The sequence below is a fragment of the Ursus maritimus genome, unplaced genomic scaffold (assembly GCF_017311325.1).
Source record: "Ursus maritimus isolate PB19 unplaced genomic scaffold, ASM1731132v1 scaffold_18, whole genome shotgun sequence".
In the NCBI taxonomy this organism is placed as follows: domain Eukaryota; kingdom Metazoa; phylum Chordata; class Mammalia; order Carnivora; family Ursidae; genus Ursus; species Ursus maritimus.
Genome location: NW_024424230.1, coordinates 36,375,726 through 36,394,678, shown reverse-complemented (window position 1 = coordinate 36,394,678; position 18,953 = coordinate 36,375,726). Strand labels below are relative to the sequence as shown.

Below are 18,953 nucleotides of genomic sequence, written 5' to 3'. Positions count from 1 at the left end.
AAGGTAGTACCATTATCTAAAACTGGTTCTAAAGGTTCACACCTGGCAGAAAACGAAATATAGTAGCAATGTTAATTAAAGGGCCTTATTCCCTAAGAAGGCACTTAAAAATCATTATTGGCATAAACAAAAGCTGTAAACCAGAAAACATGAACATATTTAGCACACTAAAAAGTCAACTATTAAGTGCATGTGTGGAAAGAATTCTTCGGTGTGGGCGGATTTCACTGAAGTTTGGTAGGAGAGAGAGTTCCGCACCCAAGTCTCCCTCGCTGAAGAGTCTTCACAAAAAATGTGGTCCCCTCCCAAAGTTTGTTTCTCTTTATTTTGCTCTGTACTTGAGTTCTTTTCAGTTTTAGCTTCATTAAAACATTTTTTAAAAATTCGTTGCTAATGATTTAATGGGTGGCCTAAAATGCTTCAGTTGTTCTTTCCTTCAAGTGGTTGTTGATATTTGAGGTCATTCTCTGTTTTTAAGTGGTCCTGATGATCCATTTTAGGATATCAGTGGTATCCAGCTCCTGAGGTGACAAAGCCTTGCTGAGATTCTATGGCTTCTGGTCATATTATCGCACAGTGAAGCTGTGTACTTGGAACGCTGGGTTTGTGTCTGAATTGTGTACCTGTGATTGGACTCACCCCCCAGCTTTGTAGCTCTCGTGGCCTACATTCAGCTGGGATTCCCACTCAGAAATGAGGAAGTCGGAACCTGGTAATGGCACATTTGCATAACTATGTTCTTTTTTTCCATTTTCCTTCAAAAATAGCTGCCCGCTGAAATAAAGCTATTCAGTCACCCCACGTTTCTTCCTGTCATAATTCTGAACGTTCCTGTATGACCTCTAAAGGGAGTACCTGTTGGCTGTCTAGGTTGCCAGTAGAAAGAGTTACTCCATGAAAAGTGAAATCTGTCTCAGAAGTTGAGGTGAATATAGCGCAGAATGCTCTCAGGGACTCCCCTAATCAGACCCCATTTCTGTCCGTCTGCTCTCCCCTGGCACGTTAGCTGTGCTCCTGTGCAGCCCATCTCACGACCCTGAGATCATGATCTGAGCCAAAATCAGGAGTCGGATGCTTAACCACCTGAGCCACCCAGGGGCCCCACAGGCAGTTGTTTTTAATGCTTGAATCTTTGTATTTACGGTGTAAAAACAAAACAACAACAAACAGGGAAGTTTATTTTGCTTCATACGAACCACCAGATAAATGTATGTTTAGCGTTGATTTGAGTCTTATTCACACTCTCCGGTAGCTGTTATCCTTACAGGAGTTCATTCCACCACCACCGGAGCAAGTGTTAGAAATTGGGAAAATCCATCAGTCTTGAAACAGCAACATCCCTGGCCCATTTTTGCAGGGAGATGCTTGAGTGATTCCATGCGTTGTGAAGAGGATCAGCCCCTCTTGACAGCTAAGGGCGTTCCTTGTTCCGTCTCATCCATTCAGGAGCACGAAATAATTCCAAAGAACACCTACAGCATTTTAGTTTCACTTTAATACAGTGGGGAAAAAAGGAGAATTCTAGAATATAGCCAGCCAAGAAGCTGTGGGGAGACCAGTAGTCCGTAATTGTGGAAATAGTTACAGGGAACCCTTCGGTTGTGTTAAATTCGCACAGACGGGGTCATGCCTCCTGGTGATTTTATATTGCAGGTGATCCCAGTGGAGAAGCTGGTGAAAGGGCGTTTCCAGGACAACCTGGATTTCATTCAGTGGTTTAAGAAATTCTATGATGCCAACTACGACGGGAAGGAGTATGATCCTGTAGAAGCACGGCAAGGGCAAGACGCAATCCCTCCCCCCGACCCCGGCGAACAGATCTTCAACCTGCCAAAAAAGTCTCACCACGCAAACTCCCCCACCGCAGGTACCGAACAGTGAGATCCGACAGTTGCTTTCCTTTTGGGAAATGGCTCCGGTTCACCTGTGCTCTCCTGTGTTTGGTTGATTCTTCCCAGCAGTCAGTCTCTGTGCCTCTGGGTGATTTTTATTGTTGCCTATTTGACCACATTATCTTCCCAGCAGTGCCTTATCTGTAATAAGTCTAATGTTCATGATTTAAACTAGTAAAAAGGCAGAGTTAGTCACTTTTTATCATTCAAGCTGTGCGTTAAGATAATACTCTAGGGATCGATTTCATATTCTTGGTATGCTTTTCTGAAAAATATCAAGTCTGTTTAGATTTCAACTGGAATATTTTTACTGCTTAATTGCTGGCTCTGCAAACCAGAGCATGAACCAATTTATACTTTTAAATATGAATAATCTATAATCTTGCAAAGGAAACTTATGAAATATGCATCCTATCTCCTGTAGAGCCAGTGCCAAATTTTATGTGAAAATATTCAGCAAGACCTCATTTTATCCAGCTTGGTTCAAAAGTGAAGTCATTGGCAATGAATACCTAGAACTTTTAAAAAAAACCTTTGAAAGTTTTGTGAATAAAACCTTTCAAAAATATAAATATCCTTCCATAAAAAAAGAGACTTGATCGAGCAGGAGGGCATTCTCGTACATCTGAGGTCATTAGTACACAGGTTGCGGTACTGGACGGTTAAGCGATGAAATCCTCAGAAACTACTTGTTCCATCCTAAAAACCAGTGTTCACGCTTGTTAAATCGGTAACATTAATTTTGTAAATAATACAAATTCCTTATTTATGCCCACCCTCCAATCAGAATGAGTAAGAGGTGGCTAGATGAATACTAATACTGAACAATACAGGCATATTGTAGAGGCTAGAGGGGTCCCTCTGTGAGGCTTCCATAGATCCGTGTCACTGAGGCTGGACATGAGCCCTCAGTGGGAAGGGGAGGGAGACTGGCTTGAGGGACTCTAACATTTCATGTTTGGGCAGAAAAGGAAGGGTTTGTACAAGAGCCGGGAAGATGCCAGAAAGAGTAAAGGAAATGAAGGAACGACATGTCAAGGAAGCAGAAGGAAGGGAACAGAATATCTCAGTGTATGGAGGAGTCAAGTAGAATGAGGACTGGAAGAGCACATTGGATTTCTCAAGTTAGGGGTCACTCAGTGGAATGATGGGACCCAGAGTGGGTAGAGGAATTGGAGGAAGACGATTAAAATAGCTTAAAAAATCCAGCTTTGAAGCCATAGATTGAATGAGTTTATGTAAAATAAACTAAGCTAAGCACAGATCTCTGGCAATACATACATACATTGAAGGAACCAGAGGGAAAAGAGGAAGCTGAGAAAAAGACATGAACATCAGGGGGAAAAACTAGGAAAACTCAGCATCAGAGAATGAACAGTAGGAAATTTTGAGACAGAGGGATCACCAGCAGTGCTGAATATTAATCATGGAGAGATCAAATAGGATGTAGCCTGAAAAGAGGCCAAAGATACCGGGCTCCCAGGAGGTGAGGAGTAATCCTCAAGAGAACTGGTCCATAAGACGCTGGGTGCATAAAATCTAGATTCCAGAGCCTGGACGAAGGCACGACCTTGCGAATGGTAAAGTCATGCAGTAAGAGTAGATTCCACCTTCACCAATTTCATCAGGAAAAAAGTTGAATTGTTGTGGGGAAAAGCTGACAGCCTCAAGAAGTGAGATTGGAAGGAGCATGCTGTTGTCCTCCATGTGTTTTCGTTTGCTTTTAGGACAAGGCACAGTGAGCAAGTTTGTAAGATGAGAGAAAGGTCCACGGAGAAGAAATAGTTGTTGATAGGAAAAAGGAGGGGAAATATGTGGAGCAGGACCCTTAAGCTGGAGGGAGAAAATGAGGTCAAGGGTGCTGGTACAAACTTAGAGAGGAAGGGGAATTTTATTTTTATTTTAACAAGTGCTGGGGAGAGTTTGGGTAAAATGCCACAAGGAGTCTGGGGAACAAAAATTTATGGCATTTCAAATTGGCCTTCAAGTTTGGTCAGAAACCTCGATCAGTGCAGTAGATGGGGGTGGAGAAGAAGAGTGGTGTGGGGGATTTGGTGGGCAGATGGAGTAGGAGGGCGTGGGTGGGAGGGGCGACTCAGGGTACCTGGCATTTCGCATCTTAGGGTCTTTTTCTAGAGCTCTTAATGATATACAGATTCATCTTAAAACTCAGCTGCCAAGTTTTTTCCCCCAAGTTTTTAGTAGTGAAATTAGGCCTCAGAAGTTTATGTGTGTTCCACAGTCACAACGTGTCCTTGGACTGGCACCACTGCTCCTGCTGCCCCAGCACCACTGCCCATGGTGCTGCCTTGGCCTTGTTTCCTAGCAGTTCCCCCACTGGTCCTTCACAGAAGCCGCAGAGAAACGCATGCTATTTTGGTAGAATGCCCGTGAACCTGAAACAGAAATATATTTCTTCCAGACCTTAACCTCTCAGGTGACAAAGCTCAGGAAACACATTGAAGTCAACAGGTAATAAATAGGGTTTCTAATGTTCCAGAAAGCAGTATAGTTCTTAAGACTCGTGTTCCTAATCCCTTGACCATGTGCGCCTCATTGGTCTCAATCAGGGAGAAAGGATATTTTCAAAAGTCAAGCCAGTCATACCCTTTTTAATAAAATAGGTTCTGTCTCTTGGATATTGTGGGATGGAAAAACTATACTGTGGAAAAAATTATAGCCAGGTATACATCACATATAGAACATTGTTTTAAAAGCTGTAATAGGTGAAAGGCTCCTATAAATACATGAGACCTCATTTTTCTTGAAGTCAAGTGTCCAACTCGTGGGGATACAGCCAAGAAAATGTAAGCCAAAATGTCTTCCAAGAGTCAGACTAGGTGTTGTAAAATCTGTCTTATAAAATGTATAATTGTCACAAACATGGGGATATGGTTTCTCAGCACATAACTTATTAGGGCAAGGAGTACACTGATAGCAATAGGAAGTATAAGCATCAGTAAAGAAAGAGCCAAAAAACTTCAGAAAGCTTGCTAAACCGCCCAGCAGCCCGACTGCTTTATTACAGATAAAAAGCTCCCTGCCTCTCCGTGTCCCTCAGGGTCGGTAGGACGCCAGCATGTACTCACTGATACACTCAGAGTTCCCTTCGAATTCTTAAGATCCTGTTCAATTTTCTGTTAATAATCATCTCCCCCATGAATGACTTACATTCTAAAGTGGGCTCCCTGCCTCTGGCCTGAAACCCTTTGGGGCCATCCTCCTTATATACAAGTCCGATTTTGTCCGCGTGCTTGCTGCTGAGGTGAGGGTCAGCTCCCTGGGAGTTCTCGCATGTAGATCACAGTTATCGGACAGTGATGCCACGTCCATAACGTGCAGCAGTAATGTCCGTTCCGCCTCTGAGCCTTGTGATTTCTCAGCCATCTGCATTCATGGAAACAAGCTTTGGCTGGTATAATGGAAAGCAGGAGATCTTTATTTTTTCATTTTTGCTTTGGAATACTTGATTGATTTTTGCCGTGGATTTCCTTCTCCCCAAATATTTCCTTAGGCTAATATTAAAATTAACTTGCATGTCTTGACTGTAATACATTAAGAGCAATAAGGAGAAGCTCCAGAGAGGCGTGTGGCAAAAGGCCCACATTAGAGTGGAAATGTGATCACGGAATGGATCATCCGCCTGTTGATAATTAAGTACTGTCCAAATTGGCCAAAAAAAAAAGTGTTTTCACCATACAGACTTCCATAGCCATGCTCCGTGGGTGCTTTGCTTTTGTGTGAAATAGGTACACTCCACACACTCGGTGCTTTCTGCTGTCGTGAGAACGTGCTAGATGTTTCTGCCATTTCAGGACAGACACAGAACATCCTTCTGCAGCTTCAGAGAAGCCACAGAGCGCATTGGTGTCCGCGCGTAGTTGGGTAACTTACCTGCACTGTAACGAGGTTGGCAGAGGCAGGGGCTGCCACGTACGGCGGAACGGCTGCTTGGCCAGCTGTTCTATCCGCGGTCTCAGGAATCGCATCTTGAACTGCTTTTGGTCTACCAACGAGAGCACGCGCTAAAACAGATATTTTCATGATGATAGAGCTCTGTTACGTGCGTCTCTCATCGTGAGTCATGATGTGTAAGTTTATTGCCATGAGCCTTATCTGCAACTCAAGATAGCCGTCAGGGTGGGGGGTTCAGTTGTGAAGGGTGAGCACTTACTAAACTTAAAAGGAAATGTGAAGTTGCGGTTCCTATAGCAACCAAAGCATAGACACATTGCAAGTTCACATATATTAATGTATTTAAATCAAATTCTCATATACAAATATAGTGTGATGGATTTAGAGTTGCTATGGAAATTGAGTCTGTGCTTTCTCTTTTCCTTGGGGACTTGAGTGCTCCAGCCTTACAGTGAGATCAATAGAAACATTAGATGGTTTCAAAAAGGAAGCAACCTCAGAAGTATAATGGAATAAAGGATTTGAGCAATCATGCTTAAATCCCTAACTGTGGATACAAAGAAATCCTAACAGTATTTTTCCAAAACTATGAATATGTGAATACTCTCTCAGTTATCAGTAATTAGGGTTCTCTAAGGCTGTTTATAGGATCTTAACAAGGTGACCAGGTTTATTGGTTTATTTGTTGACTACCTGTAAATCTAAGTAAGCATTGCCTGTCACCTTTTTTGGGGAAAGAAGAGTTGTTTTTACTTTCCCAAAAAGTTTGTTCTGTTTTGTGTTTTTAGGAGAGGCAGTGAAATGTAGCAGTTTATAGTGATTTTGTCCTTGTTCTGATCTTGATTTTATGGCCCAGAATATGGAGTCTCTTAGCACCATGTGCGCTTGAAAAGACTGTGTATTCTGCAGTTGTCAGTTGCATAGTGTTAAAGAAATACCAGTTAGAGCAAGGCAGTGGGTAGTGTTACTCAGGTCCTCTATGTTTTTACTGATTTTTGTTTTTGTCTAGTTCCAACAATTGCTGTGAAGAGGGTGTTACGTTGATTGTGGTATTGTCTTTTCTCTCTTCAGTTCTCTCAATTTTTGTCTCCTGTATGTAGGACTCTGTTATTAGGTGCATACATATTTATGATTAAGTCATTTCTAGTGAATTGACCTTTATATTTTATGAGGTGTCCCCCTTGATCTTTGTTAAAACTCTTAGTCTTGAAGTCTATTTTATCTGATATTAAACAGCCATTCCACCTTTCTTATGCTTACTGTTTGCATGGTGTATCTTTCCCCATGATAAGCTAAATCTCTACCTATCTTTGACTTTATATTTGAAGTGTACCTCTTCTAAAAAGCATATAATTGGGTCTTGCATTTTTATTCATTCTCATAGTCTCTGGACATTGCAGTATCCAGTCCATTACAATTTAATGTAATTCTTGATTTGGCTGGATTTAGGTCTACCATATTGTCATTTGTTTTCTGCTTGTCCCTTCTGTTTTTTCTGTTTCTTTTCCCTTTTTTTTTTTTTTTTTAAGTAGGCTCCATGCCCAGTGTAGAGCCTGACACAGGCCTTGAACTCATGACCCTGAGATCAAGACCTGAACTGAGATCAGGAATCAGATCCTTAACTGACTGAGCCATCCAGGCGCCCCTGTTTCTCTTTTCCTGTTGTCTTCTGGATTTTCTAATGATTATTATTTTTTTCCAGTATTGTGGAAGAATTGACATATATCACTGTATGAGTTTAAGGAGTACAGCGTGATGGCTTGCTTTTATATGTATTGTGAAATGATTACCACAGTAGGTTCAGCCAACATCCATCTTCTCATATAGATACAATAAAAAGAAAACAAAAATCTCTCCTTGTGGTGAGAACTCTTAGGACCTACTCTCTTAACTACATTCCTACAGATCATACATCAGTGTTCACTGTAGTTGTCATGTTGTGCGTTGCATCCCTAGTACTTATCTTACAACTGCAAGTCTTACCTTTTGGCCACCTTCTTGCCGTACACCTCCCCCTGCTCTCTGCTTCTGGTAACCCCAAGTGCGATCTCTTTTTCTGAGTTTGGTTGGTTGGTTGGTTTTAGAGAGTCCGCATGTGAGATCATACGGTCTTTGTCTTTCTGTCTGGTTTATTTCACTTAGCGTAATGCCTTCAAGGTCCACCCATGTTGTTGCAAATGGTAGGATTTTGTTGTTTTTTTATGGCTGAAAAATATCCCTGTGTGTGTATGTGTGTCCCACAATTTATCCATCTATCCATCAATGGACATTTAGATTGTATCCGTGTTTCAGCTATTATAAATAATGCTGCTGTGAACATTTACTTACTTATTTGGATAAATAACCAGAAGTAGAATTGATGGATCATAGAGTAGTTCCATTTTTAATTTTTTGAGGATCCTCCTTACGGTCTTCTATAGTGGCTGCACCAATTTCCTTCCCTACCAGCAGTGCACAGGGTGCCCTTTTCTCCACATCCTCACCAGCATTTCTTCTTTCTTATCCTTTTAGTGATAGCCACTCTGATTGGCATAACGTGATACCTCACTGCGGTTTTAATTTACATTTCCCTAATGATTGCTCATATTCAGCATCTTCTCATATACCTGGTGGTCTTTCTTATATCTTTGAAGAAATGTCTGTTTTAGGCCCTTTGTCCGTTTTTTAAATTGAGGTGAGTTACTTGCTTCTTTGCTGTTGAGTTGTAGGAGTTCTTTATGTATTTTGTGTGTAAATCTCTTGCCAGATACATGGTTTACAAATACTTTTCCCATTCTGTACGTTGTCTTTTCACTTTGTTGTTGGTTTCTTTTACTAAAGCAAAAACATTTTAGTTTGATATAGTCCAGCTTGTTTATTTTGTTGTTGTTGCTTTAGGTGCCACATCCATATTCTGTAATTGACAGCTATTGTACATTCCATCTTCATGTATTGCCTCCCTACCTGTATCTCTTTGCATTAATTTTTTTTAGTGGTTGCTCTAAGAAGTACAATGTATATCCTTATTTTTTCACAGTGTACTTAAAAATCATATTTTATCTCTTCATGTAAAATGTGGAACACTGGCAACCCTTCGTCCCACGGTCCTTTGTTGTAGCTGTCGTCTGCATTACAGCCACATGCATCCTAAATCCCGTGAGGCAATGTTAGAACTTGGGCATGAGGCTGGCATTGTTCCGGAAGTGGCTTTGGGCATTTCATCTGTGCTTAGTCTACATGGAAGTGTGCTGCGTGGATAAAATGCATGCTGGACTTAAAAAGCTTAGTGTCAGAAAAATGAATATAAAACCTCTAATAATTTTATTGATTATGTAGAAATCACAGCCTGTATATATCTCTGTATTTTGCACATATTCAAATTAATGTCCTTAAATTTTTTAATTGCATGATTAACATTATATTTCTATGAGGCAGTACTGTTCTAAGCAATCATATGTGTTTTAAAGAAAATAAAAGAAAAAAATAGAGGGTTTTTCCCCCAACCTTTTACCATTTCCTCTCTTCTTCAGTCATTCCTAAAGATCTGAGTTCCCTACTGATTTCATTTCTCTTCATACTGAAGAACTTGCTTTAACATTCCTTAGAGCAGGTCTAGTGGCAACCAATTCTTTTAGTTTCCTTTCTCCGTAAATGTCTTTATTTCACCTTCATTATTGAAAGTTCCCGTAGATAGAGAATCCCAGCTGATCCTCCTTTCTTCATGCGCTTCAGAGCTGTTGTGGCGGTGTCTGTGGCCTCCGGAGATAAGAAGTGCTTGGTCATTCTCATCATGCGTCCCCCATATGCAAGACGTTGTTTTTCTCCGGGTGCTCTCGGGAGTCTCTTTATCTTTGGTTTTCAGTAGTGTGACTGGGATGTGCCTGACCACGGTTCTCTTTGAATTTATCTTGTCTTGGAGTTTGTTAAGCTACTTAAATCTCTTACGTTGATGTATTTTACCATATTTGGGAGGTTTTCAACCATTATTTCAGGTATTTCTTCAGCCCCATTCTCTCTGTCCTCTCCTTCTGGGATGCCGTTTACCCATATGTCAGCGCTGCTGAACTTGTCCCACAGGTTCCTGAGGCTCTGTTCACTTTTTTCCAGCATTCTTTCTCTTCTTTAGATTGGGTGGGTTCTACTGATACATCTTGAGGTGTACCCTCTTTTTCCTCTGTCATCTCTCTTCGATTGAGCATTTTTAAAATTTCAACTTCTGCATGTTTTCAGTGGTAATTCACTTTCCTTCTTTCTCTGTTGATCTTGCCTACCTTTCACTGACTATGACCATACCTCCCTGCGCTGGTTATGAAAGCTGCTTTAAAGTTCTGCCACCATTCTGACCACCTCACGATTGGCATCTGTAGATTTTGTTTGAGAATGTGTCACATTTTCCTGGCTCTTTCTGTGTTGAGTAATTTTGGATTGTATCATAGACACTGTGATGTTTTGTTGGAGACATTGCAACTTTTGGTGTTTTGTTCCAAAGAGTGTTGATGTTTTTGATTTAACAGGGACTTAATTAGAGTCCAAGTAAAAAGTATTCAAGAAGTTACATTTCACTCAGAGGGTCCCAGCCTGGGCCTGGGCCTCTGCCGTCGTGCAGCACTTCCCTTTCCTCATTACTGACAAAACCTACGTCTTCACCTACCTTTTGAGAAAAGTCTGCCCTTTAAACACAAATGGTGCTCTCACCCCGAAGCCATTATTTATTCCAAGAAATGCATTTTCCCATGTCTGCCCTTCAGACCAGCCCAGCCCATGATGGCATTTGACATCTCAGAGCCTTAGGCCCAGGCATCCTTCTTGCCCCTTCATGGTCTCCCCTTCCCGCTGTGCTCCTGCTATTACCCGTCCTCACAGCCCCCCGTCAGCTGACCATATACTCTGCTGCCCACATACCTGCTCACTTCTTCAAGGATCAAATCTTTTAAGAGCTCATGTAATATCAACTCAAAACAAGGAAGAGGTGCCTTTTTACTAGTCTCGTAATTAGCTAGTGTTGTTTTCCAGTCGATGCTAGCATGTCTTATTACATGAACACGGTCTCTTTCACTCCATTCCTGCCCTGGGTCAGCGTTGCATCCCCTTGGTCTCCTGCGAGTAAGAAACCATCCCATCGCTAGGCCGCGTTCCGGGTAACGGCTGCTCGTGGGAAGGAGAAGCATACTGGTGGCTTTGTTCCTCCAGCTACACGTCTATCTTATGTACAGTATACAAGATGCACCACTGAGCATCTGGACACTTTTCTCCTCAAAGAATAACTGAAACTGCATTTTTCAACCTGTAATGATAAAACCACAGCATACAGTATAAACAGGGCTCGGCCTTGCCAGGTCACCGACTGTAAGTTTGGAATATTGAGAGGAGCAGAGACATGAAGAATTCAGGAGCTTCAGATAGCAATCTTCTGGCGGTATCTGAGGACGAGGCCGAGAACTTTCTTCCTAGGAGCAGCCATGCATTTTTCATTGCCATCTCAGTGTGTTTGCTTACTGAGACAGCATCTTTGACAGGTGATTTACTAATTCAGCGCACAAGTTTTAGTTATTTTGGCTTTTTGAAATCAAAATAAGACCTAGTTTTCCATAAAACTAGGATTTTTGAAAACTTCGAGATCAAAACCTATGACCATCCCCCCTGTTTTTGAGGTGGGGAAACTGCAACACAGGTTCAGTAACTTGCCAGGGTCACACACTAGAAATGGGGGACCCAGAGTTTGAAGTTTGACCCTGTGATTCCAGAGCCTACCCTCTTAAACCATTATATTGCCTCTGAAATATTGCGGATGTGGTCTTGCTTTATGTTCGTATCTCCTCCTCACACTATTCTGAACCACGGTAATTTCTCACAGACCACACTCAAATTAGCATACAGAGGACCTGAAAGGCTCCACAGGTTCCTGAAGGCTTGAAACGGAGCACACGCTGTTCAATTTTTTAAAATAGCAATAATTTTTAAAGTTTAAAAACAGTCTCATGCGTCCTTGCCGCGGGTTCTTCCTGAGCGGTCCTCTACCGTCTGTAAACTCATCAGCGCAGGAAACACTGAGCCACTGGTCCCAGAGCTCTTCTCAGCCCCGGAGCAGAAACGTGTAGGAAGCCCGGCCTACTGAGCCCCGGAGGAGTGGGATTGCTAATCTCAGATTTCTTAAACCTTTGATTCAACTCCTTCTCTGAGTAGGTGGTCTGGGTGGTTTCGGAGGGAAGAGGAAGCAGCCCCTCAGACAAAACAGGCACGTGTTTGGGCAGGCTGCCCCCCGCCCCCCACGGGGCCCTGCGGAGGAGGACCGACGGCCTCCCTTGTTGTCGCACCCGCAGCTGCGCAGCAGACCCTCCTGGCCCTGCCGCAAACAGCAGAGTCCTTCCGTAGCCAGCATCGGGTCACTTTCACCGCTCCCTGGGCGTGTCGAAATACTAATCGGTTTTGCACTAAATTCCGCAGGTTACTCTGATCATCCCTTCTCTCCAAAGGAAGAATAACTTGGTGTTTGGCTTCTTAACCTCACAGTAAAACTTGTGTGGCCTCAAAAGGCAATGACTTAGGATTTATTCTCCGTTTCCATAACCAGAATATCACCGGTCGCCCATGCACCTATTTTTCTTTCTTACCACTCTTTGTCATTTGGTGTGTTGGGCAGGAATAGAAAACAGTTTTGACTTTGAAGAATTTTCTGGACCCCCTTTGAATTGGGTGAACTAAACTATCAGCCAATTCTATCTTATTCTATCATTTTTTTCTCCGTTGCCTGACACATAGAAGGTTCTCATTTAGAATTTGTCGAATTGATTTAAATTGAATCACTGCGTGTCCATTTGGATCCAGGAAGATGTGGTCCTTAAGCTGATATATGGCTATTTTTATGTTCTCCCCAGTCATGCATCACCTGAGGAGCCCCTTGTATTATAGCTTAGGAAATAGCATGGTGCCCTACACAGCAGCTCAGAAAAAAAATTTCTTAATTAGCAGTTCCTTTTTACTGGACTCGTTCTTTTTATGAAAGCTTTACTTGAATTCTCATTCATTCAGTCTCTCCACATGTATGTAAGGCACTTTAAGAGGTTCTGGAGATACATCATGATTCAAGGAAGTTACAGCCTGTGACAACACATGGCAATAAACAGTAGCAGTAAAGTGAGGTATGTGCTGTCGGAGTGTGTAGAAAGACACCCTGAGCTGGTCTTGCATGTTCTGGAAAGGCTTCTCGGGGAAAAGTGAGATTTGACTAAGACTTGCTGAATGAGTAGAAGTTAGCCAGGTCAAGAGTATGGACAAGAGCACTGCCAGCAGAAAGAGGAGAATGTTGACGTCAACAGAGACCATGCCGTATTGAGTAAAGTGCACGTTGTTCCGCGTGAATGTTGAGATTGTGAGGCTGCAGAGGTGAGCGGGGCCCTTGTATGAGCTGAGAGGTGGTATTCATGTTGTGTTGCTGCCAAACAGCCACTACACACTTAGCAGCTTAAAACCACACACACGTATTGTCTTCCACCTTCTGAAGTCCAGGCCCAGCTTAGCTGTGTTCTCTGCTTTAAGGCCCCGCAGGCAGTAATCCAGGTATCTGCCGGGGCTCTGGTCTAATCAGAGGCTTAACCGGGGAGAGCTCCCTTGGGCTGTGACCGTTTCTTAGAGGCCGCAAAACTAAGGCTTCAGTTTCTTGCTGGCCGCTGCTCTCAGTTCCCAAAGGCCACCTGCAGTTCCTCGCCACACGGGCTTTTCATTTTTAGCGTGCGTGCTTAGTACGTGGCAGCTTGCTTCTTCGAGGCCAGTAGGGGGATTCTCTCCAGCATGTATGCTAGCCAAAGAGCTCTGTAAAGTGCCATCATCATGAGAGCGACCTCCCCTCACCTTTGCTGTATTCTCTCAGAAGCCAGACACAGGTCCCACCCATACTCTAAGGAAAGGGACTGTACAAAGGTGGGAATACCATGAGGTGAAGCTCATTGCGGGGAGGGGGTCACCTTAGGTTCTGTTGGTCACAGAGATTTACACTTTAAAGGGGGCAGTCGAGAATAGTTAAAAAGTTTTAAGTACAAGTTTGCTCTTTAGTATAGAGAATCCATGGAGGGTGTAGAGTTACAATCCAGAAGACTAGCTAAGAGGCTATTACAACAGACCATTTGGGGAGGAGGTTGGCCTAAACAAAGGTCATGGGCCATGTGGGTTATGGAGACTTTAAGGAGATGGAGTCAATAAAACTTGACAATCGGATATGAGAAGTAAAGGAGAAGGGAAGCCAAGGATACGTGTCGCACACGTTTCTGGCTTAATGGTTGGTTGGTGGAAGCAGAGAGCCAGGGGCAGGAGCCAGTTGCAGGAGAGGAGAGGACTCCTTTGCAGCTCAGCCCTGGTTCTCACCCACCTGAGCTTCAACTGCTCCGTGGCCTCAGACCATGTCAATCTCTTCGCAGGGGAGTCTGAGTAAGATAGTGTTAATGGAGCACAGCGGACTGGCCACCATCAGAAAAACCACCCAAAACACTGGTCTTGACATTGGAGTCAGTAGGACTGGATCTGTACATTATGAAGTCATTGTGTTCCCCCCAAATAGCCATTGTAATCTATAAGCCTTCTGCTTAAAGGACTGCCATATGCCAGGAGCACAGGGTCCCGGTGGTGGGGAGGTCACAGTGGTGCCTGTGTGTTTTCACTCTTAATGGTCTGGATGGGTTAGTCGGGCTGCGGCAGCCACCAGCTTTTCTTATTGTTGCAGGAGACGGGCAAGGGGTGTTCCCCCTAAATTGTTGGGATTCTGATGTGATTGTTTTCATGGGAGTCAGGGATTCTTGCCATTTCTAGAGAGAAACTGCTCTGAGGACAATTTAAAAATGAGAATTTGAACTAAGATAGTGATTGGTTAGCACCTCACGTATTTCAAAGCACACTTAATCGTCTGCCAAGACACAGAGGTGTGAAAAGTCCGTTTATCACAAGAAATACACACACCACATACACACACGTTCAAACAACTATTCAAAGGTTAGATTTTTTAATACTTGAGCCATTTGAAAAGGAGTTCTTTCGTGCATTTTTTCCCCACTATGAAAAATTCTCTGAAACCATAGTGACTCAAGCAGAGCCTGGAAAATACTGGAGAATCACATGATGGCTAAAAATAAGCACATCATCTCCAGCAGGGACAGTAACCAGGGCAGAAGGAACTCGGTTTTGTGAATGCTCACACTGGCTGGACGTGCTCGGGCTCTCTTGCCCATCACAGGGGCAGGCTTTGTGACCCCTGGCTGGGGAAGGGGAGCCCCCAGGCCCTGGAGCTCTCAGTGCTGGGCCAGCCGCCCCTTCCCCAGGCCCCTGACTTCTGGTGTCACTCACTCGCATGCTGTCCCAGGGCAGAGCCAGTTATCAGACTGTGCAGTGACCCTTGAGTAGTGAATTGGGAGGGACACGGGCTGACTCATAGCTCTTGTCACTGCCTACTTTCCTTCAGCCCTCGCCCTGGAATCAGTAGCAGATGCTATCGATCCCAGAATGTCTTCTTGTTACTGTTCATGTGGCAAAATGTCAGTGGTATAAAATGGCAGACGTTTGGTGCCTGTTTTAGAGGGTACATGATAGGGTTGTCTACCCTGGAGCATTGTCAGTGATTTACCAAAAAGAAAACTCGTCCTGAGGACTCACACTCACACCCGGGAGACTCCGGGCGGCAGCTCGTCAGTGGCCACTGTTCTCCGCACCGCCGGCAACCATGGGGCTCCTCTGCTCCGGGCCCTGCCACCGCTTCCCTCTGCCCTCTTCCATCAGAAGGAAAGCGCATGCCCTACACCCGGCCTCTCGGGCCCTGGTGATCTGCACCCCCCCCCCCCGGGCTCGCCGTGCTCCGGCATCCCCCCTGGCTCCGGAACAGCTGAAGCAGGGCCTTTGCCTGGCCAGCTCTGCTCCTGGTGTCCAGAAGGCCACCTTCCCCTCTCTCGGGTCTCTGTTCAAGTCTTTCTCAGTGAGGCCCTGAAGTAAGGTTACTCCTGCAGCTGGCGCGTCCCTTTCAGGGAGCCTGGAAGCTGCGACTGTGGGGTTGTCACGAGAGATGGAGGCTTCTTTGAGGAGTGGGACTTTGGAACCAGGCCAGCCCCCCCCCCACACGTGCCGCTGTGGATCTGCCGCCTCGCGTCTGTGCCGATGGCTGCAGGACTGCCACCAACAGGGACACTCAAGTGTCCTTCTGAGGGGGCCTGGGTCTAATGAGGCCCGTGGAGGCTTGTGGGTCTGAGTGAGGAGTTGAGACTGGAGAGAGACGAGTGGTGGACGCTCAGGTTCCCTGGAGTTAGTCCTGCAAACAGCGGCTCACCCCTGCCCTGCTCTTTCACTTTTCCATAGCATTTACTTGCTAGTTTATTACGTTGTTAATTATCTAATTGCCCCTGTTAGAATATAAATTCCCCCAAGACTGGCATCTTCTGTTTCGTTCATTGATTGATCCCAACTGTCTATAGCTTGCCAGGTACACAGTAGGGGTTCAGCAAACACGAGCCGTGTGAATGAATGAGTCAAAGTAATTTAAGAAGGATCACAGAGGGGGCGCCTGGGTGGCACAGCGGTTAAGCATCTGCCTTCGGCTCAGGGCGTGATCCCGGCGTTATGGGATCGAGCCCCACATCAGGCTCCTCCACTAGGAGCCTGCTTCTTCCTCTCCCACTCCCCTTGCTTGTGTTCCCTCTCTCGCTGGCTGTCTCTATCTCTGTCGAATAAATAAATAAAATCTTTTAAAAAAAAAAAAAAAGGATCACAGAGACTTGGGCTGCAGCCTGCTGATTTTCAAGATAGAGAGTAAATGGAACGGGAGAACTGATGCCTTGGTGCCCACTGGTGGCTTGTGGAATGAAATTTTTTATAGAGGTTTTCTTGAAAATGAGTTGGATTTTCTTATTACTTTAGCAGGTTAGTTTTTATTTTGCTAGTATCTAGAAATGGGAAGCCTGTGTACTTCATTGTTAGTTGAATCACCTCTCATCTGCTGAGTAATACTAATGTGAGCTAGCATTTATTGAGTACCTACTATGTGCCAGGCTCTTGTGTAAGAACTTTGCGCGTATGAACTCACATACTGTTCCCAGCTCTGGGAAACAGGCACTGCTCTTCCGGTCTTCAACATCAATCCGGCGGCAGCCCAGGTCACACCACCCAGCCAGTAGCAGAGCCAGGACTCCTGGGAAGGCTGCCTGGCTGTAGGGCCCCACACTTAACCACTGCCTCCCTAAGGGCAAGACGAGGGATGCCCATTTCCAGACCAGATCTTCGTTCCCACATGGTTGCCATGCTTCGTGCGAGGCTCCAAAGTGCTTAAAAAAGGAGCTGCCCACTTTTACAAGCTGGCGCTGATGTAGCAAAAAGGAAGAACCCAGCTTTGCCACTGGCTGCACTGGTGACAGAAGCCTGAAGGGCCATGAACTAGTAATTTCCGAAAAACAGAGCCAGCCTCTCAATAACCTCAAGAGGCGGGGCATCCCGGAGCCCCTGCTGATGTTCCCTTTGGACTGAACTCTGGCCACTGAGGTGCCTTCCTTTTTTCACCCTCAGAGAGCAGATGACAGAACCTACAAAGGGAAGGTGTGGAGCCGTTTTTGAAGGAAAGGGCCAGCTCTTGAATTCGCAGTCATCATAATTGTGGGGCGCGGTCACTCGTGTTGCAGTGTGACCACTCTGGTGTCTGTTTTGTCACTGAGGAACCTCTCTTCCTGTGGGAGTTCACTCTTCCCATCAGTCCAGCCCCATACTCTACCTCCAGCAGTGGCTTTATTTACTTTCATTTTAACCAAGTTCATTATCTCAGTTAACAATTAAAATCTCTTCACCAAGGTAAAGAGGATAAGGAAGTGAGGTCAGATCTTGCACAAATAACTAATCAGTGTTGGTACGATGTATCTTCTGTCAAGTTTCAGGTCTGTGGGGGTTTGGTTTTGTTTTTTAAAGGTTTTATTTATTTGAGAGAGAGAGAGCAAGAGAGAGATTGAGAGAACGAGTGGGGGGAAGGTCAGGGGAGAAGCAGACTCCCTGCTGATCAGGGAACCCGAAGTGGGGCTCGATCCCAGGACCCTGGGATCATGACCTGAGCTGAAGGCAGACGCTTAACTGACTGAGCCACCCAGGCGCCCGGGGTTTTGTTTTTGAGCTATAACTGACATAAAACATAACAGTTTCCGGTGTACAACATGAGTGAATGTGTAGATTGCAAAATGATCACCACAGTAAGTCTCGTTAACTTCCATCACCACACGTAATTACATTTTTTTTCTTGTGATAAGAACTCTGAAGATCTACTCTCTTAGCAACTCTCAAACAGTGTCGTGACATGTCACCACCTTGCTGTACATGATGTCCCCAGACTGACTTCTTTTATAACTGGAAGTCTCTACCTTTTGACCACCTTCACCCATTTCACTCACCCACTCCCCAGGCCCGCCTCTGTGGGGTTTTTACTTGAGTGAGGAGGACCCGGGGGTAGAGAAGAAGCTGGGATGACCAGAAGACTGGTTGCTTCCTGAGTGTGTGCCATGTGCACGTGCACGCGCGTGTGCACATGTTTTTAATGTCTCTGTGGTTCTTGTCAACAGTATTAACGTCATATTTTTAGCTCCTCTGTTTATGACTTTGGCAGAAGGAATACAGCAGATTATGTGAGAAGAATTTTTAAATTCCATCAGAACCCCGGCCATGAAGGATAAAGCCAAGTAAAGTGCTTTTCTTTGCTTTAGCGTTATGAATTCACTGGGCCTCATATGCCCGAAATATAGCATTTTCCATAAACATTAAGCTACTAATTATTGACATTAGACACAGTGATACTGTGGCTTCACTGAGGCAATGAATGAAGCCACTCTTTGTTTTTTTTTTTTTTTACAACTATGGTTAAAATGTCTTAGAATCATATTTATACATCAAATCCTAAAGGCATTAATTAAGACACAACTGCTCAAAGACTAGCATTGTAAATCATGTCCATATCCAGTGAGTAAAGTCAGAGAATTACAGGGACTTGTACAGAATTTATGTCTATTTTCCTCTGCTTCTGAAACTCCTTTTTATTTTGAAAGGGAAAATTAGGGAGAGAGAGAAAAGCTTGAGGGAAAAACAATTCTTGTAAAACAGGGCTACCACTAATTATGTTTTCAGGACATCAAATGCAGCTTGAAAAAAAAAATGTTGGAATGGTCGATA

General features: G+C 44.2%; 1 protein-coding gene across 3 annotated transcripts in view; it reads left to right on the top strand.

Moving 5' to 3' along the window:
• MAPRE2 (microtubule associated protein RP/EB family member 2) overlaps positions 1-18,953 on the top strand; it is a 149,260-nt gene that overhangs the window by 114,471 nt on the left and 15,836 nt on the right. For all 3 annotated transcript variants that reach the window (XM_040632607.1, XM_008691121.2, XM_008691115.2), the window contains one exon: positions 1,654-1,867. In XM_040632607.1, the coding sequence (XP_040488541.1) occupies positions 1,654-1,867 (214 nt within the window). The remainder of the gene's footprint in view (positions 1-1,653; positions 1,868-18,953) is intronic.